Here is a 25,132-nt window from a genome sequence, read left to right on the forward strand (position 1 = left end):
TTGTTTGGTTTTATTCCTGACTGCAAGCTTTCCAGATCAAGATCCATGGTGGTGTATGATGGTTTCTAATTAGCTTAATGTACATCTGCACTGCCAAATACTCCACCTCCTGGACTTTCTCCTGGATCCTGGAACCTTGTTCATCCACGCTCTATATCCATTAGTCACTCATAGTGTGCCTTTTGCTTTGGACCAGTGGCTCCTTTTTGAATTTGTCTCCACTTACTGTGCTATGGTATGATTTGTGATAGGGTCTTGAACAATGTGAATTCTTTTCAACTTAAATGAAAAATTGGCTCCAGGCTCACATTCAGTCCAGGAGTACAAAGTAAAGATTTTCTGAAGGAAACCTACTCTTGGATACAGTAGGTATGTCTCACTCAGCAGCAAAAATTTCACTTTACTGAGACATTTCTGTTGATCTACACAAGTTGATAATGTAGATGTAGCCAGAATTTTTCCCCCTGAAATTAAACCAAAATGTTACTAAGTAAAAATCGCTTTTACAATTATTCATAATAGGCAGCAAGGACAAGGCACAGGCTGACTCTTCTACTCTTTCCATTCAGCCAACACTGTGCTGGAAGGCCTTACGGTGTTCAGTCCTTCCACATGCCATCATACCACAACAGAGATCATGCAGTACGTAACCTTAGTTTGAGGTTCTAAAAACATAATTCTAATGAATTACAGTATGTATTTTGTAGCTATTATTTTTCTATGAACTGAGAAAAAAATACAGGAAAATGATAAATATGTTTTAGTCCCAGAGGTGAATGGTGTGGATTGCAGAAGAAATCTGTGCCAAGTGCTACACAAACACTACTTTTGTATAGAAACTCGTCCTGGGTAATGTGAATATGAGTTACTCCACAACATTTGTCCTAGAGATCATTCCACATTTGGCTCTATTGCTGGTGGTTATTTTATTTTTTCATTGATTTTTTTTCTTAAAATTTGAAACTTTCACTGTAATGAAGCAAAACAAAATAGTATTGTCCAGTGAATGAGCAAGTCTCAAAAGCTAAAGTCTTGAAGTCCATATTAGTGTTACTAACATTTTTTAAAATGCTTTTACTAACATGAGGAAAATGTTATATTTGTCTCAATGTGAAGCTTTTATTTCTGAAAATATGTCTGCTTTTCTAAATGACCAAATGAACTTCTTTTATGATCATTTTGTAAAAGTTGTGCTTGAATTGGCATTTTAGAAAGTTTCCTCCTGAGCTAGTGGTGCTGAAGTTGTGCAAATGACCTAATGCTCAAATATACATATATGATTATTGCTGTCCTTATCTAAAAATAGGGATGTTTAATCTGATGGGAAATGTAAAAAAAAAATTAAAAAAAAATTAAAATACATTTGTGATCTGTGGGGGGACCATGAGTCTATGAATTCTCTGATAGTTTTCTTTCTCTGTTTTCTCTTTCAGGTTATCACTATAATGACCTTGTATCCCCACAGTACTTGAATCTGATAGCCAATCTCTCAGGCTGTACAGCTCATCGACGAGTGAACAACTGCTCCGATATGTGCTTCCACCAGAAGTACAGGACACATGACGGAACATGCAACAACCTTCAGCATCCCATGTGGGGCGCTTCTCTGACAGCTTTCGAACGTCTGTTAAAGTCAGTCTATGAAAACGGATTTAATTTGCCTCGGGGAATTGAACCCAGAAGACTGTCTAATGGCTACGCACTCCCAATGCCTCGCTTGGTTTCAACTACTCTGATCGGGACAGAAACCGTGACTCCAGACGACCAGTACACGCACATGCTCATGCAGTGGGGGCAGTTTCTGGACCATGACCTTGACCTCACTGTGGCTGCACTAAGTGAGGCCAGGTTTTCAGATGGTCAGCATTGCAGTTCTGTTTGTACAAATGATCCTCCATGCTTTTCGATCATGATACCACCAAACGATCCCAGAGTTAGAAATGGCGCACGCTGCATGTTTTTCGTACGCTCCAGCCCAGTTTGTGGAAGCGGCATGACATCTCTCCTGATGAATTCTGTGTACCCACGAGAACAGATCAACCAGCTGACTTCATACATTGATGCGTCCAATGTGTATGGCAGTTCGGACCATGAAGCACTAGAAATCAGAGACTTGGCAAGTCAAAGGGGTCTTCTGAGGCAGGGCATTGTACAGAGATCTGGCAAGCCCCTTCTTCCATTTGCCACTGGCCCACCAACAGAATGTATGAGAGATGAAAATGAAAGCCCAATACCCTGCTTTTTAGCTGGTGATCAGCGCTCTAATGAACAGTTGGGTCTTACCAGCATCCACACATTGTGGTTTAGAGAACACAACAGAATTGCTACAGAGCTACTGAAACTCAATCCTCACTGGGATGGTGACACAATATATCATGAAACACGCAAAATTGTTGGTGCAGAAATGCAACACATTACATTTAGCCACTGGCTCCCTAAGATCTTTGGAGAGGTAGGCATGAAGATGCTTGGCGAATATAAGGGTTATGATCCCAGTGTTAATTCTGGCATAACTAATGAGTTTGCAACTGCCGCTTTTAGGTTTGGTCACACACTCATTAATCCTTTTCTGTATCGACTGGATGAAAACTTTGAACCTATTCCACAAGGCCACCTACCTCTTCACAAGGCATTCTTCTCTCCATTTCGGATTGTAAATGAAGGAGGCATTGATCCACTTCTAAGGGGATTTTTTGGTGTTGCTGGTAAGATGCGTGTCCCCTCACAATTACTCAATACAGAATTAACAGAAAGACTCTTCTCCATGGCACGTACTGTGGCTTTAGATCTGGCAGCTATGAATATTCAGAGAGGCAGAGATCATGGAATTCCTCCCTACCATGATTTTAGAGTTTACTGTAATCTTTCTTCAGCTCAGACTTTTGAAGATCTGAAAAATGAAATTAAGAATCCTGAAATCAGGGAGAAACTTAGCAGGTGAGCCTGAGGTGAAGAAAAAGTCAATTATCTCAATGTGCATGCAAAAACCGTATCTGAATGTCTTATCTAGAAAAAGATACTTGCTAAGAAAGACTTAATGGATTTTTAAGAAACTTCCATCAGTACCAGAAAATAGATGTTAACAATTTTCACATTCAGATAATTTCTCTACTTCTACATCTCTATGAACAGTAAGAATATATACAGTATATATACAGTAATATATACTGCATGTGTTCATGAAATTATTAATTTGAAATGCCTAGTTTTGTAAAAATATGAATGCTATTTCAGTCATATTAAATGACAACTTCATGGAAGTATATAGATGTTCAATTCCATTAATTCTGTACAGTGAAACAAATGTCAGTATTGCCCACTGTACTGTCATGTGGACATCCTTCACTACCAGTAATCAGTTCTTCTTTAGAGATTCGGTGTTTGAAATTAAGTCTACATCTACCGGCCCCCCCAGCTTATTTGCTCAAAATTAAAGACAGAGAATTAGTCTCAGCTATAGAATATAAAACAGGTGTACAGAGGCACAGGAAAGAGAAGCTATAAAAAAGAAACAATTCTAAGAAATCAGAAGGAAGCTGCTAGGAGAAAAAAAAATTGCAGGCTAGACATGCAGACCCACATGTTGTATGCAACCTGAATTGGAGGATTTCTTGTTCACAAAAGATGTAGTGCTATCACTACATTTTTTCCTGTGAGTTGTTTGTGAGTTATTTTAGCTTCACTATGTACTGATTATTTTGTAAATATAAAATATTTGTTATTCAGTATTTGTATTTTTCAATTTATAGGTTGTATGGCTCCCCACTGAACATAGACCTATTTCCTGCCCTAATGGTGGAAGACTTAGTTCCCGGGACTCGACTGGGGCCAACTTTGATGTGTCTGTTAAGCACGCAGTTCAGGCGTATTCGGGATGGAGACAGGTACATTAAAATACCACGGAAACCAAAATGAATTTTAACTTAAGGATGCTTAATAACAATTGCAACATCATGTTTCCAAAACCAGCTCCATGTTATGTTCATTTATGATTTTAAAATATTACTGAAAAGAAGAAGAATACATGTTTAAAACATTGTTAGAAGCCATGATTTTAGTTCTGTTACTTTTTGTGGTGAATATCATATTGACCACCAAAAACATGCTGAGTTTCCTTTTGCCAAACATTCAAGTCATTCACCTTTTTGAAACAATGATGCTTCTCTCATTGTTATTGAGTTATTTTATTGGCAGAGAAATTTTGGTTGTTACTTAAGCATAGGCTGGAACAGTATCACTCTGTATATATAACCCCTGTGCATACTACAATGCAAGCAGTCTGTGCACCAAAAAAGTATTAAAAACAGACAGGTTAATTCAAAGACCTTAATTTGCTAATTGTTTTTAAATTACTTTAAATTGTTTTAAAATTGCTTTAAATTATAATTATATAATATATTTATATCTATAATTAGAATAATTTAAATTAAAAATACTCTAAATATATGCAAATATAAGTATAAATTAAATAATTATAAATATAAATGTAAATATATTTAATTTTGAAAAATGTCTCATTTTCAGTTTTTAGAATATGTGAAATAAGAGAGTAGTCATTTCTCTTGTCACAGCAACCAGATCTCCTTTGCACATTTTCAGCACACTAGTTCAGCAGCTAAAAATCCATTTCCCTAATTTTAACATAATTTATGACCTAGAATCCTGTTCTTTTCATGGCTTGAGAGTACATAGACTTAGGCTGATTAATTCAATCCTAGTGAAAGGAAAACAGAGGAAGAATTAGGAAATTAGATTTGATTCTCCTTATTTAATGTTATTTTCTTACATTAAGTTATTAAATTGCTACTTAGAATATCATAAAGGCTTTTTTATTTTTGTAATCAATAACCCAAACCTTTTTCTATGCTGTTTTAAAAGAACTCCTAGACTTTTTAACATAAAATAGGTTTAAAAATAAAGCTGTGAAGCATGGAACTCTCATGCCTGGAGGTAGAGAGAGTAAAAGGGGAAGAAATATATGCAGCATGAGCTCTAAGTTACTGGTGACAGGTACCTATTTGTGTCACAACAGGATATCTATACTTCTTTTTGTTTATATATGTTTGCATTTTTTCAGCAAAAGCACCTCTTCCTGTTTTGTTTTGTTTTCTGATACAACATTTAGAAACAATAGGAAAACATTGTATATTTAGGAAAGGGGATTCTGCTGTCCAAGGAATGCAAATATTCGGAAGCAACATGTCAGCAAATAGTAAAATATTATTACACATAATGAAAGCAACTCTTACTTCTTTGGAAAGCCTTTTCAATGGGCAGAGGATCAAAGCTGGTAACACCATACAAAGCAGATGTGTCCATGCATGAAAAAGGAGTGATATTTGAAGGGAGCCTAACTTTATGTGAATATAGAAATTTGAGAATCTGATTGTAGTACTTGGAAATTCATTGGCCACTGTTCAATAGTTTATGAAAATGATACACTAAATAGTTAAAATGAAATTTCTTTACATTCTTTTAAGTTTACAACTGGCTTTGATTTTTCATAAAAGTTTAAAGAGCTGCCTTTTATATATTTTTTTGGTTGGTTTTGGTTTTGGTTTTTGTTTAATATAGGTGGGGGAAAAGGTAACATTATTGATATAGCTTTGGGGGACCAAAAAAAATGTCCCAGTGAGCAGTTCCTATGTGTTAGAGTGGTGTAAAATGTTTTCAAATCCTGGACAGTAACTTAAGAAATTTTCTTTACCATGTAAAGCTTGCTTTTTATAGTAATGTATTATTTATATTTGCTATTGATAACAGGCTTTTAGCTCTTTAAGTATGAAAAACAAACTATTTGAAACCATAGTGTTTTCTTCTTGAATATAATGAATTAACTGAGCATGTATGAGAAAGTCCCTGAATCAATATAGTCATGAAAATAGTTTAAAAGAAGAAAAATCATTAGTAAATTAAATCATCTTACTTATCGTGATAGTAAACTAGAAATAGATTAACCATTCTTCTAATCTCAGCAATTCCACCAAAAGGTTTTCGTGATCATAAGAAAGTTGCCTAAAGAAAGAAATTATGGTCATTTAAGTTTCTTACTTAAAAGAACCCTTAACATGGTAGTCTGGTGCCATTTTAGATGTCTGGAGATACTCAAGACATCAAAATGAGACTAGAATAGAAATCAAATAATTTCTTGAAAATTTCATGCCTTTCAGAGTTGTCATCATGACACCAGCTAGTGCTGAAGTGACATTAGGAGCTAACATTTTTGCATTTGGATCAGTCCCTTGATAGAATGTTGAGAACAGGATTTAAGAGATAATTCATTTCATTCTGAACACAGTATTGAAATATCTTTGAGAAACTGCCACTTGTTTCTTCTCACGAGCAGACTTGTCTTTTCTGTGAGATTACAGGTTATGGTATGAAAACCCAGGTGTGTTCACGCCTGCTCAGCTCACTCAGATCAAGCAAACATCTCTTGCCAGAGTTTTGTGTGACAATGGTGACAACATAACCAGAGTACAACATGATGTCTTTAAGGTGGCTGAATTCCCACATGGATATAGTAGCTGTGAAGATATTCCTAAACTGGACCTCAGGATGTGGCAAGATTGCTGTGAAGGTCTGTATAGAGGTGGATTTAGGGGCAGTGAGGTGTGTGCAGTTTGTTAAGTGTCTACTTTATTTTAAGAAGATATTTTAACATTTTTGGGGTTTTGTAAGATATTACAAATTCTAATCTGAAGCATAGCCCCTGTTAAGTGGGGAATCATTCCATATTCTATATTAAATAAACACCTCATAAAAATAGCATAGATTTGAGCTTTGCAAGGTGTAGATAATTGTTTACTTGTTTTCTTTCTTTTGCGGATAAATGTTCTTGTTCATTGCCATCTCCTTCAAAAGTTAGGAGTGTGGGGTAATTTTTTTGCCTGAAAAATAAGCTTTTTTTCTCCTGAAATAGGATTTGTTTAGCTGCATGGAGCACAGGACACTGCTTGGTGGCCTGTATGTTGGCTTCTGTCTCACAGATTTTCTGCGTGGCCTCTCTTCTGCCATCGTCACATCAGAATTCTCTGCAACTGTTACATAGTTAGAATCCATTCCCAAGAGAATCTTCTGGATCATGCAGAATGATTTTCAGTAGCATCAACAACAAAATGCTTCAGAGGACAATGACCTCTCTTTCTTGAGATCTCCTTGACAATGCCGTTGTCATTTTCTTTGGACAAAATTCAAATTACATGCCCAGGCTGTGAAAGTATATTCAGGAATTTTGGGAACTTTGCTCTTGAACTCTGACTGTTGAGAAATTGCTGTCAAACAAATCCCTAGTATGAAAAGCCTTGCTCTTATTTCAAAGGATAAGGGTAGTATTGGTTGATATTATTAGAATCTGATCATTTCCCTAATATATTTCAATACTAATACCTTGTAGATTTGCTGATGAAAGGTATCCAGATCTGTGTTCTTCATCTTTTCTACTGCTGATTCTCTTGAGTTTACTACTGCTGAGTAGGATATTCAATATTCTGTTGAAAGAAATGCACATCTAAAGAACTGGTGGATTTCATTTTTGAAAGAAGTCACCCACTAGTGTCTTGTCTATTTAACTACTTCGGTAAGATATAATTGTCCACAATGACAAAGTTCTTTTGTGATACAGTTCAGAATTTAATGCAGAAGGTAAAAGTTGAACTGATGGAGGATATATATCTTCAGTCTGCTACAGATGCAGTAAGTACTGAGGAAGGATTTATAGTCATGTGACTGTACCATGAGAACAAACTTAGATATTATTAACAATTAAAAAGGTAGATAGAGATTTACTATTCATAGTTACTGCATAACTTAGCTTTTAAACTGATTTCTGTATTGTCTCATCCAGTAAACAAGTCTTTAAAAATAATCACTCTAAGAAAATTCTTCCTTGAAGACTGTTCAAAATGTCAGTTATCAGTGTAAGACTAACAGAAATAAATACTTTAAGTTTCAATAAGATCTTGTACAGTATTCCCCATATATAATATCTTACAGGCCCTACTGTAATTTTCACAGCTTTTTTTTTTATTGGTAGATTACTTGTGTTTTTTTAAACAATGTTTACCAGGTTTGCAATCCCCAAATTAATGATAATAGTTTCTAAAAAGCTAGGCATGATTGACACATTGTAATTTTAATACAAAGTCTTCCAGAATCTCTTCAAAAATTCCCTGACATATGCCAGAAACACTGGGAGAAAATCAGTTATCACCTTTAAATGCTTTACTATAAATAAAGCACATTCTTCCAATTCAGGGGAAGTTCATTTCACTATGGTTCATGAAGCTTGACAGACAGTTTCACAAATACATTTTTTATATTGATTTGCAAAAAAGGTAAAGCTGTTCTGAGAAATTATGTGTTGATTCTCTAAATGTTATGTTATCACTGAGCCCTTCAGAACAGATGGTATCTTTGGAAAGTCTTTAGAGTATTCTTGTGTTCAACAACCCAGTTTGCATTTTCTTCCAAGAAAGTTGCTACCAGAGAGCACCACTGGATGCAGCACAGTTAGACAACTGTCAAGCAGAAGAAAGGGTAAATAAGTACTCTTCTGTAAAAAAATTCCTATTTTTATCCCCTTTTTCTGAACTCCTGAAGCCTTGCAGGGATTAATGAAGAGAAAGTGAAGTATCCATGGCTTGAACTGCTTTCTTGCATGGATGAATGACTGTGGCATTTTCTGTGGGAATCCAATTTAAGTAACTGATGTAAAAAATTTCTTTCCTTCTGTAGCCACCACTCCTCTGAGGTGGGGCATACACTCAGGAACAGCATTTACTTTGAGTTGAATACCTTAAAGGGGTTTGTTTCTTTAAATTTATTATTGTTCGTTATTTAAAAGAAAAATAATTAAACCCTTTTCCACATTTAAAATGCTTCGAATTATTTTAAAATTAAAATTATCTGAAGTTTAAATTTCAAGTACAGAATATTGCTCATTGCACTTTATGTATGTTTCATAACTGACCCATGTGTTCAGCTGTTTCAGCCTGGTTAAAAACATCTGGTTTTGTTGTCCTTCCTGTTTTGTCAAAAGTCAAAATACTTTTCCATATGAAGAATAGAAAACTTTCTTAGTTATAAAAATCTGCCTTGTAGATTTTGTGAGTAAAGCTAGTATTTACTTCTTACAAAGAAAAGTATTATTACTCTTTATAATAATAAAAAAACTAGATTACCTTCAGATTTCAGTTAGCAAATCATGCAACAGAGTTACTACTTTATTATGGCAAAAAGTAGGAGTTCCACTGAAGTGCACAAGTTTTCTTGTGTTTTCCTTCACTTTCTACCTTTCTTTGTCTTGTCAGACATGATGAGTAACTTCTGGATTTGTTGCTGCTCTTTATTTGTGCAAAGAGCGCTCGAGCTTCAGATTTTCCAAACAAGAAACTTTTGGTGCTTTATTTCAGGCTTTCTAATGCAAGAAGTGTATTTTAAATTTGGGTTTTTTTTAAGTAATCAGCGTATGCTTTCATGATTACTCAAATGTGAATCTTTAAAAGTTTCACACTTCTTGGTTTTGTTTTGGGGGGTGGGGGTTTGTAAGTTGAAGTAAAAAATTTCTTTAACCTTTTGTTTTATGTCAAAACCCATGAGGTTTCACATGGACCCAGGAGGACAATGGACAATGACCCTGGAGGAAGTGATTCAGATAAGATGCAAGTCATCCTTATAAGTGTAAACTGATTTGGAAAGATTTTTCTTAACTATTTCTCAGTTAGTGAACAGACTATCTCCTCTGTCAGATATTGTTTTTTTCTGTGTTTGTTTAATTCAGAAATACAGCCTTATACAAATTATGATGAAATGGTTAAATCCCACTGAATTTCATTAGAAGAGTTAAGACACATTCTTAATCTGGATGCTTTCAGTAGATTAGACCTACATTTATGAACTCTTGTATTTTAAAACCAGAGGAACAATTATGCTGTCAATTATGCTATTGCTTCTCTACTGACAACATTAATCTCTTACTATGCACTTCTCATTATGTCCTTTAATCTTCAATGAGAACACTAAACAGCACCGGGCAAAGCACTAAATTCTGTGCAATATAGTGGAAATAACACTTTGAAATGTTAACAGAAATCTCTGTTTGAGACTGGAAGGTTTTTTTTGACTAAGGATATTGTTCACCAAGAACTTTCAAAATACCAAAATGATGTGATTTATGCCTGAAAAGGTTTTGTCTTTACCCAGAACTTGTATGCTTTGGTCAGGCCGTATATTTTTGTTTTCTACATTCAAATTTTCTTTTTACATTCAAATTTACATTTAAAGATAGTGTCTGTTAGCTTAGTAACAATTCAGACTATGCCAGGCTACTAAAATTAAGTTCCAGAGTCTATAATTATAAGGACATCATCCTTTTTATCTTTGAGTGGAAGTATCCGATATAGCCCAGTGTTTTTGTATGATTACAAATTTTACTGAGAGAATCAGTATTTTTATTTGTATTTCATCCAAACCAAACATATTTCATCTTTCTCAGGTATCTATGATCCATTCAATACAATTCTGCATTCATAAACATAAAAGAAGTAGACGTAAGTTATGACATTGCTTTCTCTTTGCTACCAGGAGTTCCATGCCAGTGGTTGTCATCCCTTCCAAGGAGCAACAAGGAAGCAATAGGCTTCAATCATTGTGTTTAAATTCAAACTCCTGAATGAGTTGCCAGATCTGTCAAAGTTCCACTGCTGGCAATAAAGAGATGTCTGCGGGGGATAGTCAGGCTTCAATCTCTACTTATGTCAGTGTTCATTGACTCTAAAATCAGCATGGGTAGGAAAGCATCTCAGTGAAGTGTCTCGGTGATTTCTACAAATCTAGGCAGCTGGAGGATTTCCTTCTTTCCTGTAGACTGTTGCTGCCTTTCTAAGACGCTGTTGACTTCACTGTCTAGTGGGCAGGACTGTTCTTAGGGTCTTTATTTTAAAAATTTCCATGGATTTTCAGTCTGTCTGAAATTACTTTTTCTTACTGATTTGTATTTCAAAAACTGCATGTTTTTAATCTTCAAAATCCCCTAACTAGTCCTATTTGACTTTTCCACGTTGGATGTGCTTTGGTTTGGTGTCAAGAACCTAATGTTTCTCCTTTATCTCCCTAAAGACCATCCAAGACCTATTTAGATCATGAAAGCATGATGTGTTTTTAAATGTCTCTAGTCTATCATTAGCTATTTATTAACAAACTGGACATTTGCTGTCCCAACAACATCTGGATCTTCTAGTTCTGGTAGTAGACTGATCTCGAAGCTCAGTGTGTAAGTTTTGAGATAAACTACAGGAAACATCTTTATTCTTAAAATTCCCCAGTATATCAGCTGGCAGATGACAATCTGAGTTGTCACTTCATTTTCTACCTTCTATACATTTTCCTTTTCAGATGTTTAACTAATCTTTTTACAAAATACATCTGTTCTGATCTGAGCAGATTAATGTTGGATTTCAGACCACCGTGTTACTTTTTTGGTGGTGTTTAATTTATCTTTTGTTAGAACGTCTTAATCAACAGAAGAAATGAAGCTATGCTGTGCAATGTGAAGGGTTGTGGCCCATCTAGGCAATAACAAAAACAGCTATTTTGAGTTACGGCTTTATTTTGTGTGAAAAGTAATTTTCCTATGTTGTGCAATTTTTAAATAGCTGCTTTGTGAAAACATCTACTCAAAAAAATCATTTTACATCAGATATTTTCAGTGTTTCTCCTTTTACTTGTCCCACTGGCATGTCTACAAATTCTTAATACAAATGCTTACAGTAAAAGCAACCTAATTCACTCTAATAAATCTTGGAGAATCAAACTAGTATCAAATAGATATATGTGCTTTGCTTCACATTTCTTCAGTCTTTCAAGTTGTTTTGTTTTAATCTACCGTTAGAATAATTCTCCATGGCCTAGATTTTGTGGAGTGATTCATAGAGAATTAACACTGCACTATGATTCTCTATCAGGTTTTTTATTATCCAATTTATGTAATAATTGCATTTTTAAAACCTTGAGGGAAACAGGATTTTCTAAAGATGTGGACATGGCTTCCATATACAAATAGAAATGCCAATTTCTTTAAGGAAAAGGTTGTTACACATTGCAACAGGCTGCCCAGGGAGGTGGTGGGAGGGTCATCATCCCTGGAAATGTTCAAGAAATGACTGTATATGGCATTTAGTGCCATGGTCTAGTTGACAAGGTGGTGTTTGGTCAAAGGTTGGATCTGAAGATATCAGGGGTCTTATCCAACATAAATGATTCTGTGATTATTTGTGATTCTGTAAATGGATCACCTTGACACTTGCAGTGTAATGGTAGCTAACTTCTGGAAGAAAAAACTGTCAACAGAGAAAAAGAATTCTTAGGTTGCTTTTAAACATTCACTTTTTCTGCAGACAATTAAATGGAATGGGTATAGCTAATCTGGGGACATATTAGTTAAGCTGGGGGGAAAAAAACAGAGTTACAGGCTTATTTTTTCTTATTTACTGCTACTACTAAGATATTTGTCATTAAGAATAAAAGTTTAAAAAAACAAAAAGCAGTGAGAAGAAATTTCTTGATTTAGGCTTTCTGAAAGCTGATGCATTTTGTGCTGCACCTCTCAGCAGTGACATTCCTCCCTGTTGTACCTGAAAGAGAAACCAACAACAAGAGCTGGTAATTTGGCAAGTTGACATATTTGAGTTTTAAAAAACTTGGAAAGTCAGATCTGTGTACTTAAAGCTGTCACTGACCATATGGTTCTCATATTTACCAGTCTAAGGTGATAAAACCTTCCCACGATTTCAGACCTTTGTTTCTAAGAAACAACCTAGGAATGATAAAAACAATGGGCCATTGTGTTATTACACCAAAAAAAGCCAAAAAAAATCTGTATTATGCAAGATGGCTATAGCAGTTACTAAACAAAGGTGGATAGTGGAAACCTTTCACATACTGCTTCCAAGAGAAACCAGAGATTTTGTGATACTCAGAAAAACTTTAAGCAGCACATTGCTTTGAGAAAAAAAATTCTCTGACCAAAATCAGTTCTTTCTTCAGGAACCCTTCAGTATGATCCTTTTTCTCACCATACTAAATATAGAAGTGTCTAAGGGTGTTCAAAAATGCCTTCATGCCGAGCTTCTTACAGACACATCGGTCTGTTCCCATCTGAACAAGTTTACTTTCTGAGTGGACAGCAAGGAGGTTATGTGGGAAACAGCAGAACACACAAGAAGAATGAACAATATGTTGGCAGCAAATAGCATGTAGTTCTTTGGTGGATGCTGTTATTATACGAGGAAAGTAATGCGTTCATTAAAGAATGGGACAAACCACAAGGAAAGCACAGGGAAGGGGAGTTGTGGATAACTTGTGTTCACTAATGATCTGTAGATATTGTTTGTGATCTGAATTTTTTTTTGTCAGTTACCTTCTTTTTTCATGTCTTAAATGATATGAAGCCATTAAGACAAACTTAAATTTTTCCTAACAGAGAAATCATAATATTGTAATATACATAAAGGTTCAACACAATTAAAAGTAGTCCAAGATAGCTAATTTTATGTAATCAGAGCAACCTTCCATTTGTGTCTCTAGTTGCTCATTTCAGCAGTGTTTATAGACTTGAAACTTTTGCAGTAATTTGTGTTAATACAATAGGTATTCAATCTAAATTCCAGAAAAATACTTTATAAATGTTACTGAGTTTCTGATTTAATTTGTTTTGGTGCAAATTAAGAGAAACATTATGGAAAATGACTCCTTCCCATTTTCAGTTGCTTTCATGGCTCATTCTGCTAATACCAGACTTAGCTGAGAAATGTCTATGGCATTCTGTATTTAAGCTGTCAGACTCTGCTTCTAGCAGTTGATCATGTAGTTTGTTCCTGCTTCAGCTTGGCCCATTATAACTTTTAGCTTTCAAGATTCTGTGAACAGAAATGAGAAAACTTCTATTTTCTCATTGTCTCTTCTATCAAGTGCTGTTGCAGTTTTGTTTTCCTTTTCTTTCTTAAATGGGACTCTTTCCAAATACTCACTGTGTTTGAAAGGCTAAATAAAGTGAACTGGAAGAATGACATACTTCATCCTGCCAAGACATCCTCTTTGGATCTTAGGAGAATATTTCTGTCATAGCTCATTTCCAGGCTTGAGATTTTTGCTCTGTGGTGGAAGGAGTCTTAGGATCTGGTGATACATCCAGATTCCTCAGATTTGGAAATAAGACTCATCAACCTATAAAGCATGTCTGGAAATTTGGAATTAAATTGAAAATTCTCTTTCAGATGGCAAAAATAACAAATAATAATGGCTGGGATAGATGAGGTACCCACAGAGTGTTTTTTTTGTCATTGTTTCTGACTTTGGTTTGTCTTCATATGTGATTGCCCTGTTTGCCTAGAAAATAATTGAAAACCAAAAGAATGAAAATTTCAGAAGTGAAATAATAGTTAAAGTAGCACTATATGGGTTTGTTAAAATTGTATTTATTTCTTTTTTTTCACACTAAAAAGCTAGTCTGTGGGTAAACACATTCTCTGCATCTAACTAGTTTAAATATTCTATCACTGAGATATGTTCACCTGCCATCAACCAGTTCCAGGGGGATCAGACTCAATGTATGACTTGCCTTTACCAATTCAGAAAACACTACAAAACCATATTCATATTGTACCTGCTGAAATATGCTGTAGTTTATGTGTATTTTCTTATCTGTTTTCAGACTGTAGAACCAGAGGACAGTTTAATGCATTTTCATATCACTTTCGGGGAAGACGTTCTCTTGACTACAGCTTTCAGGAGGATAAGCCCCTGAAGAAAATGAAAATATCCAAATCAGTAAGGTGAGATTTTTTTTTTAAGAATTACAAAAAAACATTTGTTTACAAAATGAAATGGAACGATTTCTTTGGGAGCACATGCCACTTTTTTTCTAGTTCCTTCTTTCTCAACTTTATGATTGATGTATTTTATTCTGACACTTCTGCATATCTACTAACAATAGATGGTGGTTACCTTTCTTCAAGCTCAAATTTGTGTAAAACTCTTTGTGACTAGTATAAGTATAGTACTTTTGTTCTTCCTGCAGTTTTCATAAAAAAATCACTAATGAATTGTGATTTGAGGATTTGAAATGCCACATTCCTATAGTGACTGCAGTAACGAAATTAATCTAAATTATTTCATTTCCTATTTGCAGCTTCTAGATTCTCCTGTAGAAATAGGATACCAAGTGTTGATTTCAGTTTCATAAAAATTTGTGATAATGATAATGATTGCTTCTGGTACCAAAATACTTCAAGCAGGAATGGAGAACAGTAGTGCTAATAATATTTTTTCTAACTTCCTAATCCTCAAAATGTAGCAAGGAAGTAAATCACAGTTTCAGTCACAAGTTATCAGCTGCACGGGGTCGCTGCCCTTTCATGGGAATGGAAACTTAAGTATGAATCAGTGACATGAAACAAGTTCTGCTCAGACCATTTCTTGTGAAGATCCATCATGATGAGCAAACTGGAGACACCTGAATTATAGCTCTTTCTATTCAGCATAAATTCTTTTAACAAATAAAACTTTCTATTTGAGTGATGACAATGGTCAAGCCGAGTCTACCCAGTCTGGCAAGAAAAGCATCTAAACAGATGCATAAAGAATTTCAGCAATTTCAAATACTTTGGAGGTGTTTTAGTACTTGAAGGAACACCATGATTATATTCCACTTAATTGAGAGGAATCTGTCCCGAAATAAAGGATCCTTTAAGTGTTTAGGATTTTAGACAAGAGAAGACAGCAGCTATGGATAAGCTGGCTTATAGATAATATGAAAAGACAGGTTCCTTTGAAGTAATCCTTGAAGAAGGATTTTTGTCCATCTTTGCAAGTGAACTGCTAAAAAAAATTTACAAAACACAATTCTCTTTTTAAGGATGCCTAGTTCCATAGTTCTAAAATTGTAATAGGGGTTAAATGAAATCAAAATGAAAGCAAGAAAAAAATAAACACATCTAAGTACCAGCTTGTTTGACTGTATTTCAGTCCAATTAATAATTAGGAATACAAAACAGTGGATTCACAATACTTTATTTGTAGCATAAATAAAGCTAAAGCAACTTCAGTCATTGAACATTCCCATGAATTCTCATGCTCAGTGTTGTGCTTAAATTGCATTTGTGGTGAGAAGGGTTTTTTCCTCATTTTTTTTTAGCTTCTCATTTTCAATAACTTGAACAGGTGGGGAAGATTAAATATTTTGTTATACAATGGCAGCTGGTTTACTTGAACTTTGTCATGTTATGTTGTTTAGAGTTCCTTTTCTCTAATTTAGATTAAAAACTATGGGAAACTAAGTAGCTTGAATGCCTGCCAGGAAGTGCTGTTTTAATTTATGCAGAAAGATTATAAATCCTGAGCCCTAATATATGAGAATTTCTTTGCCAGTTCATTCTTTGGGTATCCCTTAGCACTGGAGATAACATGTTAACAAAATAGCAATGCCTGTAATTATTAATGGATTCAAGAATCTTCAAAAAAGTAAATTGATTCAAAGATCTTAATATAATCAGTGACTTAAAACTTAGTGTTATCCAAGCTTTTGAATGCCTGTTTTTTCAGGTGGTACCACATAATACATTGTTAGTTACAGACAGTTCCTTTTGTTACTCTTTCTCATCAACAGATTGAATTGATTAACAAAATTTAGTGTTATATATCTGTTATGAGATATCAGCTGGAAAATACTACAGACAAAAGACTTTAGCTTTTGTGTACTATAAGCAGTATTGACATAAAATATTACTTAAAAATATGTTAATATCTAAAAGTACTTCTCATTTACTTATGAAACCCAGCTTTCTCCTTTTTATTAAACTCATATTTATTAAAATATATATTTTCCCAACAAGCCTGTAGATGAAGAATCTACGATTCAGAATGTGAAATGTGAATTTCATATTGGAGGGAACACTTCTTAAGACTCTTTCACTTTAGTCTGCTTTCGTATTGGAGGCTCAGGGATGAATTTAAGGTGATGCTGTATTGTGTCTCTGGTGACAACTTTGTGTCTATCATTGCACGAAATACATATTTTTTCTAAGTATAAGAAATTCCCTGTTGCTAGTGATATTGACAGTAATCTGGAGCTCACCTGTCCTGAATCTGTCTTCAGCATCAGCTGGGCTTGTGTACTGTTGTGGTTCATATGCCTACATTTGTTGGTTACTATTATTTTACATTTTTTGTTAAGTGTCCTAAATATCTAGCCAAATAAAAATGAGTTAGATGAATATCCTGACTTGGCATTCATTTGTTGCAGTTCTGTGAAACGGAGTAAATATTTTCGTAATGCAACATCCACATCTAATGAAAATAGAAATGTACCCGCAGTGAATGACTTCAAAGAATTTGTTTTGGAAATGCAAAAAACTATTTCAAGCCTCAGAAATCAGGTAAGATGCTATAATGAACTTATTGCAGTCTATCATGTCTGATTGTAGATTTTATTAATAATGTTTTCCTAACATTATATCTATTATGTATCTGTCTTACGTTTTTTGATATTTAGACATCCCCTGCAGATAATACCCCCCACATAGTATCTCAAACAAAAACCAACACAGAAAATTGTGTGTTATTCTTTATTTCTGTGTTCTTTTGAAATCATACTGAAATATTCTACAGCTGGACCCTCTTGACTTTTGAACCTGAAGCCTTGTGTAACCATTGTATGCTAAACACAGAATTAATCTTCTAAAAATATGTTTGTAGTGTTAATAAAATATTTTTTACCATTTGAAATGTATATAATTTGTGTAAAGCAATGATTAAAATGCAGACTTCATAAAAAGTAATGAGTTAGACTATAGGTGTAAACAGTTTTAAGATCTAGATCTCTTAGAGAAGACTTTACAATGTTTGCAGGTAAACTCTATTCAGCCACAGAGGAATCCCATTTTTAAAATGTACACCATACAGTAGTTAGTTAAAAATTCAAGTAAACCTTTTAAATTAAGGTGTTTTTTTAAAAACATTAAAAATTCACTTCCTTTCCAAAATATTTTTGACAGTTTAAATTTTTCTTTCTGTATATGAAACATGAAGGTTTTTTCTCTTTGTATGCTCTAGCTGAGTATTTCAATGGTAGGAAAGATGTATTTTCTGTTAGCTTTCTTTTGAAAGACTATCGCCATATGTATTACCTGTTTCTAGTCTTTTAGCATTATAAAAACTAAGTAGTGAGAAGAAGAACCCAGACAAGTATAACAAGGATTATATAGCCTGTATTATAAGAGGAAAACCAGAATACTTTACACAAACAAAAACCTTTTTTGATTCAGTTGCTAACTTTTTTTAATGTTTTCAGATAAAAAAACTTGAATCACGCCTCAGTAATTCTGATTGCACTGATGAAGAGGGTAAATCATATTCCAGCAATGAAACCTGGAAAAGGGACCCTTGTACTGTGTGTGAATGCAAAGTAAGTATGTGGAAATTAATTTTGTGATAGAAATTATAATTTTGCTTCTAAAACAGCAGTTCCAGTTTTGTGCCTGCTAATTTCTGGATAATACCTGCAAAATTTTTTTATGGTTCTCAGGGGTTTTTTTGCAGAAAATTATATTATTCAGATATCCCTGCCCTGGACATTGTTTTTCAATCCAGATGTTATGTATCATACTTCTGTTTTCATGTATGTATAGTTATATGGGTAAATTTAACTGCAAAGTGACACATTTTTGAAAAAATCCAACCAAATGCATAAAAATCAATAAAAGCTCATCTGACTTATTGCTGGATTGTCATTTTCTTCTGTCAGAGAAATCATTAAAAAGGTAGTAAAAAAATAAGTCAGTGCTTGGTACCCCGGTCGCACTTGAACATTGGACAAAAGCTTATCAAAAAATGCTTTATCAAAAAATGTGGTAATCCAGAGAGTGCCTTAACCTTCTGAATGTCAGTTTATACTAAAACAGACTCTGTGGAGTTACCATATTATATATGGTTACATTTGTCAGGTTCTTACAGAGAATAAATGAGAATATTTTCTGCAATAACATGAAAAATGTATTTCTTGTTTGGAGCATGTAGCTAAGTATGTTTTTGTTCTGTCATTTTTCTCCTGGCACAGCTTGGTCAGATTACCTGTTTTGTAGAATCATGCCCGCCAACTGACTGCGAAGCACCTGTGAAGGGTAAAGGAGATTGCTGTCCAGTCTGCTTACAACAAAATACTAATAAAAAGAAGCCATAAGTCTGCTTTTTAAGAATTTAGGGTGCATACTCCTCAAATCATATCAGTGCCTGCTGATGGCAAAAACAGGTAACTGCAGTCCTAACAACAGCAAGAAATCAAGATTTACAATATTCTAATGGTGCTGTAACAGTATAACATAATGTATAATTTTATTTTCTGCCCATGAAGGTAAATCACAATGCAAAAATTAACAAAAGGGAAAATAGCTAACAGGTCAAAGTTAATTGTGTGTTATACTTCTCAGGTTAGACAAACTCGAACTGGTGCTACTTAAAAGAACACTGTCAGGTAGTTTTAGGTACCCAAAATGACTGGGTTTAGGATTTACTCTAATATGAACACTTTGTTTCCTATCTGTACTTAGCAACATTAAAAGTTTACTGTCCCTTTCTAGTACCAGTCTGTCTTGATACTCAACTTTTTGCTGTTATTTAGTAAAATGCCAGGAAAAGGAAAACGTGATGTCACTGTGCCTGAGCAATGCCATATCCAGGCCAGTTTCTGCAAACATCAATGCATGGAAATTCTGTTAAATCACACTATCATTGCTGGGCCTGAACCAGCAAGGAAATAAAGACAGCTACTTGACACCTTTCAACATCCTTTCCTTAATTTAAGGAGCAAAATTAACCAAATTTTCTAAGCAATAAAAGCTAGAATTAATAAGGAAATATAAATAACTGTAATTGGAAGAAAGCAAAAGCAACTGAATGTGTATTATAATGTAATTGACAGTGTTCCTCATTCTAGGGAAACATGCATGACAGAGTAGCATTTGACATTAAAAATTAGCAGAATCCATTTTATCAAAACATTTATAATTGCTTGATGGCATTTTTTGTTTGTTTCATTTATTTTAAATTTTGTGACATACCCATCCAGGTCAGTTTAAAAGTATGCTTCTATTTATCTCAGATCAGCTCATGTAATTGTATGGCCCTGTTTTGAAAATGTGAAAAGATGTCACATGCCATTTTGTATACAAAGATTCCTACTGATTCATTGTGCATATTGTCAATAGACATATGTTCCTGATTATATTGTGACACTGTTGAAAAAAGGAAAAATCAAAATCAAGCAACATGAATAATTGTGGATTGTCTACTTTTTCTGACAAGGTGTTTGAATTTTTTTCCCAGTTTCATCTAATGAATATATATGTTTACCTCAATATTCTTATTATCCATGTTAAAAATGGTCTATCAATGGACTTCATCTCCCATTTAAATGTTTAACATTATAGAGTATATGTCTACACTAGCATTTCAAAGTTGTGTACTTTATAGGATGCAAACTGTGTGATTTTGACCAGGAATTAGATTGAGTGAAGGACAACTATCATACCTCATTTTACAGTTTTTATTCTGTTTATTCAGAATTGATTCTTTCCCTGAATACATAATTTGTTAGAGGTTATTGCCCTGTCCTTTAGTCCTAAGCCAGGACTCACTACAACCAGAACTGGTTACATGGTTCACTGACTTCTGAGTTTGTTAAAATTCAAGGGGCAGTGATTGGGGTATCAAAGAAATCTATCTGCACAAAATTAAACCTTCATATGTTAAGCATTTCAGATTATGCTAACAGACTGAGTACTTAATTATTGCATGGTAGAACAAATACCTGTCTAATAACTAACCTAGCACAGCAATAGGAAATCCACTATCATATTTTGGCACATAATTTCTCTGATTACTAACATTAATAATTTCTAATTTGATAAACTATTACCATGACACACATTCAAACTTTGGTGTAACATTAAAGCTTACTACAGAAATTTTGTTTCATACTATGGTAGAAGCAATGTACATGTGAGTGCTGTGTTAAAGGTGTGTGGTACACATGGAATTGCAATTTATATTTTTAAGAATATTTTAATTGATTTTATATACAGTGTTTTGATTTATGTAATATTCTTTGTTAATACTTCTAGAAATTGTGTGGCGAACATGTTTGAGTATCACATGGTTCCTAAAGATGTCATTCCTATATTTCTTTGATACTCTGTGTTTTGTTGACTTTTGTTGAGAGTCCAAACCGCATGTCTCGTCCTGTAATTCCAACTCGGATGGAGCTCCCATTGACCTATAGCAGAAATTCTTCAAAGAGGAAGGGTTGCAGAGCTAAACCAAATATTATTTAACTGTCCAAACAGTTAAATAAGGCAGTAATACATCCAGCTGGTTACTACTTGCGTTCTTTCTTTTCAATTTTATATTAAATAAACTTTCTCAAGATTTCTGCTTATAGGAGGAGTTTCCATTTTATACATTATAAAATAGTACCTTATATCTGATTGTTCCTTTTCTCCAGCCTCCAAAGTGGGAGGTTTTCTTTGTTGTTCACTGTTTACTCATATGGTATATAAAATGGGCTTAGGAGTCTGGATATGCTTAAACAAATGTAACAAGTCTAATACTGAGTTATTTTCCACCATCCATCTGTTTATAAACCAGGAAAAACAGGTCTTTATCCACAATGTAAAATGTAATCAGTCATGCATTGTACTAGTTCAGTTTTATTGCAGTGTCTTAGAATCAGCATTGATTTTAACATTTCTGAAACAGTGGCCAATGGCTAGCTGACCATTTGCTCAGTATCCACTGTGAGAATGTTGCTGTAATGTGATGCAAATTTTACATATTTATTTTCTTTTTTTTTAATGTTACCTAAAGCAAAGTTGTCATTGTTATTTTAATCAGTAAATTTACCAAAGAACTGTTTGCACTGTATAGTGAATGCTTTACAGTTAAAATAAAATGGGCCACATTTCCAAGTAAATGTCAAGATTTCTTCTTGCACATGTATTCTTTAGATTATTTGCTGAAATTGCAATGTGTAGGCTTTGATAAAATTCATATTACTTAACTTAAGCATTATTGTCATAATCCGGACTGTTTCTGAGAAGTAAGCAATGGGCTAATGAGTAATGTAGATTCAGTAGTTTATGTAATATTACAACACCTAGAATTAAAATGTCTCTTCACTGTTTTCTTTTAGATGATTGGAAAAAGATAGTATAGACTTTGGAAGGATATTTAAAATACACTTATTTTTTAGCAAAATGCATTTTTTAGACCTTATTGCTGAACTTTTTTTTTTTTTTTTAATGGGAATGTCCTAACAGTTAAATACAAATATTTACAAATTTAAGCCTGTTCTTAACAGTTCCTCATGTCTCCAAATAGATCCAGTCATGACTTGCCTTGCCAAGCTCTTGATTCTACATTCATTCTTTTTTCGCATCATTTCACCAATGGATATTCAGGTTCATGTAATCTCAGTTCAAAATGAGTCTTCTGTGCAAGAGATCTTCTTCGCCTCATTTATTCTTTTTATCCTGGGATATGAATTACTGCTGGACACATGATGAGTTACTCTCATCCTTTGGTGAGGTGTTAGGATCTCCAGGATACTAGGTCAGTTCCTTTGTCAGATTTACTTGAAATTAATTTGAAGAATTTTGTGATACAATATTGATACTGAAATTAATATAATTCTGTTACCTTATGTTGATATGGGAGAAGTTAAAGAAGGACTCCAAGAGACAAAGTTAAGAATCATGTTCAGGTTGCAGTTCATCGCACTTAATTATAGTTTATATAGTTTATAGTTTTTCATAAGGCAAATCTAGAAAAGCAGAACTGCAATAGGTCATTTGTGTGTTTTCCAGCAGGCTGGTGAAATATACTGCTGATCACCCACACTTAGTGTTAATTGCCTAGAAGTTTGCTAACAAACCACAAAGTATAGACATTTAGAATAAAACCCTTGCACTGATACTGATATATTTTGAGAAAGACCCGGTTACATTTGAAATAAATCAAGTGATTTTTTTTTTACTTTGTTATTTCTTTTAGGTGATTACAGCTAAGAGTCATTTGGCTGCAGTATGATTAAAGTTGTCTTTATAGGGAATGACATTCCATAGTCATTAACTTTATTTGGTAAAATAATATTTTGCTGCCATAGCATATATCATTATATTATCTAAAGTATTTCTCTTCATATTTTCTTTCAAATCCTCAACTAGCTTCATGTTTTTTGCCTATAGTATGTACCAAATCAGTAATCTTTGCAGAGAGATTATTAGACATGATGGACTATTCGATAGTTTTAGTTTGAAAACTAGATTAAGGTATCAAATCTGGTCTATTTGACTAATTTTCTCAAAACATCTGCATTATTCTATTGTTATATTGTTAAAATAGTTTAAGTTATGCACACACAGTGTAATAAAATTATAAAATTACCAGTAGAAGAAAAGACTGTGTAATGCCCTCTAATGGCCTCCCATCTACAACATGGGGTTCAGTGAAATATATTTCAGAACTCACTAGACTAATTTTTGTTTTGTATAAGAAAAAATGTGATCTGATATATGAATAAACTGTGTCAGCAAAAAATACTAATATGAGCATATGCACATATTTCATTCTGAAGTTTGTCAGACTCCCAGTGGAATTAAGCATTATCCTTAAAACTAATGCAAACCAATAAATTGCTAAATGCTTAATAAATTATTCAATACTAATACAGTCCTGACCAGCTTTGGATTATGATGTCAGGAGATTGTTCTGAGTCATTAAAAGGCAGCAAAGTCCTTTAACAGCATATTTTAAATAAGACATACTAAGAATACCAGACTCGTATTTTGCAGTTGTCCTGGCTGCTTAGTTCATAGCACCATAGAATCAACTGAATTGGAAGGGACACACAAGGATCACTGAGTCCAGCTCCTGGCCCTGCATTTCCAAGAGTAACATCAAGTGCCTGAGAGCACTGTCCAAACACTTCTTGAGCTCTGTCAGGCTGGTTCTGTGACCATTTCCCTGGGGAGCCTTGTTCCAGTGCCCAAACACCCTCTGGGTGAAGAACCTTTTGCTGATACCCAACCTAAACCTCCCCTGATGCAGCTTCGTGCCATTTCCTCATGTCCTGTCTTTCATGACATAGTTCCATTAGTTCCCTTTTTTCCCATTTAGGCAGCTATGACTGGGAAAGGAAACCTCTGCACCTCCAGCATAACTTCTTTTCTTTTGGGCCCAATATATTTGCTGTCCAGCTGGCAGTGTTATGAATGGTCCTTTCACAGGGCTTAAGCTTTACAGCCTGCTAACAGATGGAGCAGAGTACAGGTCAGATGTGTCTAAGTAACAAGAAGATCTGGCTAGCTGTGTTTGGCTGAAAAGCTATGAATTGAACATCTGTTTAGATTCAGAAATGGAACAAACAGAACAAATTCTTGCAATAAGGGAATAAACTTAATTGTTGCATTTGGTAAAGATGTTCATGGTTTTTTGATGCCTCCCTCAGTGACACAACCTTACATTCCCACAAGTCATGTGCTGTTGATGAGTTGCCAAAACAAATCTCATTATTTACTTATATCTTTATGAGATGCTGTAAGTGGTTAATCTGGTGTGCAGCCATTCCAAGGACTGAAATGGCAAAGTGCTTGATGTTTCTTTTCATTGAGATAAGCATGAAAAAGGTGTCCAGACAGGGGGAAAAAAGTAGTAAGGAAATGTCCAGAGAAAAGGAAATAAACTGTTTCGTTTTAGCAGGGAGAAAAAAGGAAAGATTTTATCAAGGCCTCTGAACTTATTCAGGCAAATGCAAAAATTCATTAGGAATATAGGAGCAGGTTAATTTTACCAAAGCAACACATATACTAGACTGTGATAGAGAGTCCTGAGGCACTGGGAAGCAATTTCACCTTTTATTGAGCCAGTTACCAGAGGTAGTAAAGCAGGATTTTAGTCCCCTATCTCCCCTCTGTGCATTGCCTCTCTTGCAGTGAAGATTTTTTTTTCTGTCCTACCTGCTTTTGCAGCTAAAGAACTTAAATATGAACACATGACTGAAGGTCAAAGTGTTTATTAGGGCAGA

At 34.3% G+C, this 25,132-nt stretch overlaps 1 protein-coding gene across 1 annotated transcript in view; it reads left to right on the top strand.

Annotated features, from left to right (window-relative positions):
- The window catches only part of PXDN (peroxidasin), an 85,641-nt gene extending 63,620 nt beyond the window's left edge, over positions 1–22,021 (top strand). Inside the window, exons 17-23 of the mRNA XM_068183554.1 lie at positions 1,434–2,937; positions 3,750–3,884; positions 6,372–6,580; positions 14,711–14,831; positions 17,300–17,432; positions 18,347–18,460; positions 19,112–22,021. Of these exons, the coding sequence (XP_068039655.1) occupies positions 1,434–2,937; positions 3,750–3,884; positions 6,372–6,580; positions 14,711–14,831; positions 17,300–17,432; positions 18,347–18,460; positions 19,112–19,234 (2,339 nt within the window). The 3' untranslated portion in view covers positions 19,235–22,021. The remainder of the gene's footprint in view (positions 1–1,433; positions 2,938–3,749; positions 3,885–6,371; positions 6,581–14,710; positions 14,832–17,299; positions 17,433–18,346; positions 18,461–19,111) is intronic.
- The last annotated feature ends 3,111 nt before the right edge of the window (positions 22,022–25,132 follow it).

Source organism: Anomalospiza imberbis, chromosome 3, assembly GCF_031753505.1.
Source record: "Anomalospiza imberbis isolate Cuckoo-Finch-1a 21T00152 chromosome 3, ASM3175350v1, whole genome shotgun sequence".
In the NCBI taxonomy this organism is placed as follows: Eukaryota; Metazoa; Chordata; class Aves; order Passeriformes; family Viduidae; genus Anomalospiza; species Anomalospiza imberbis.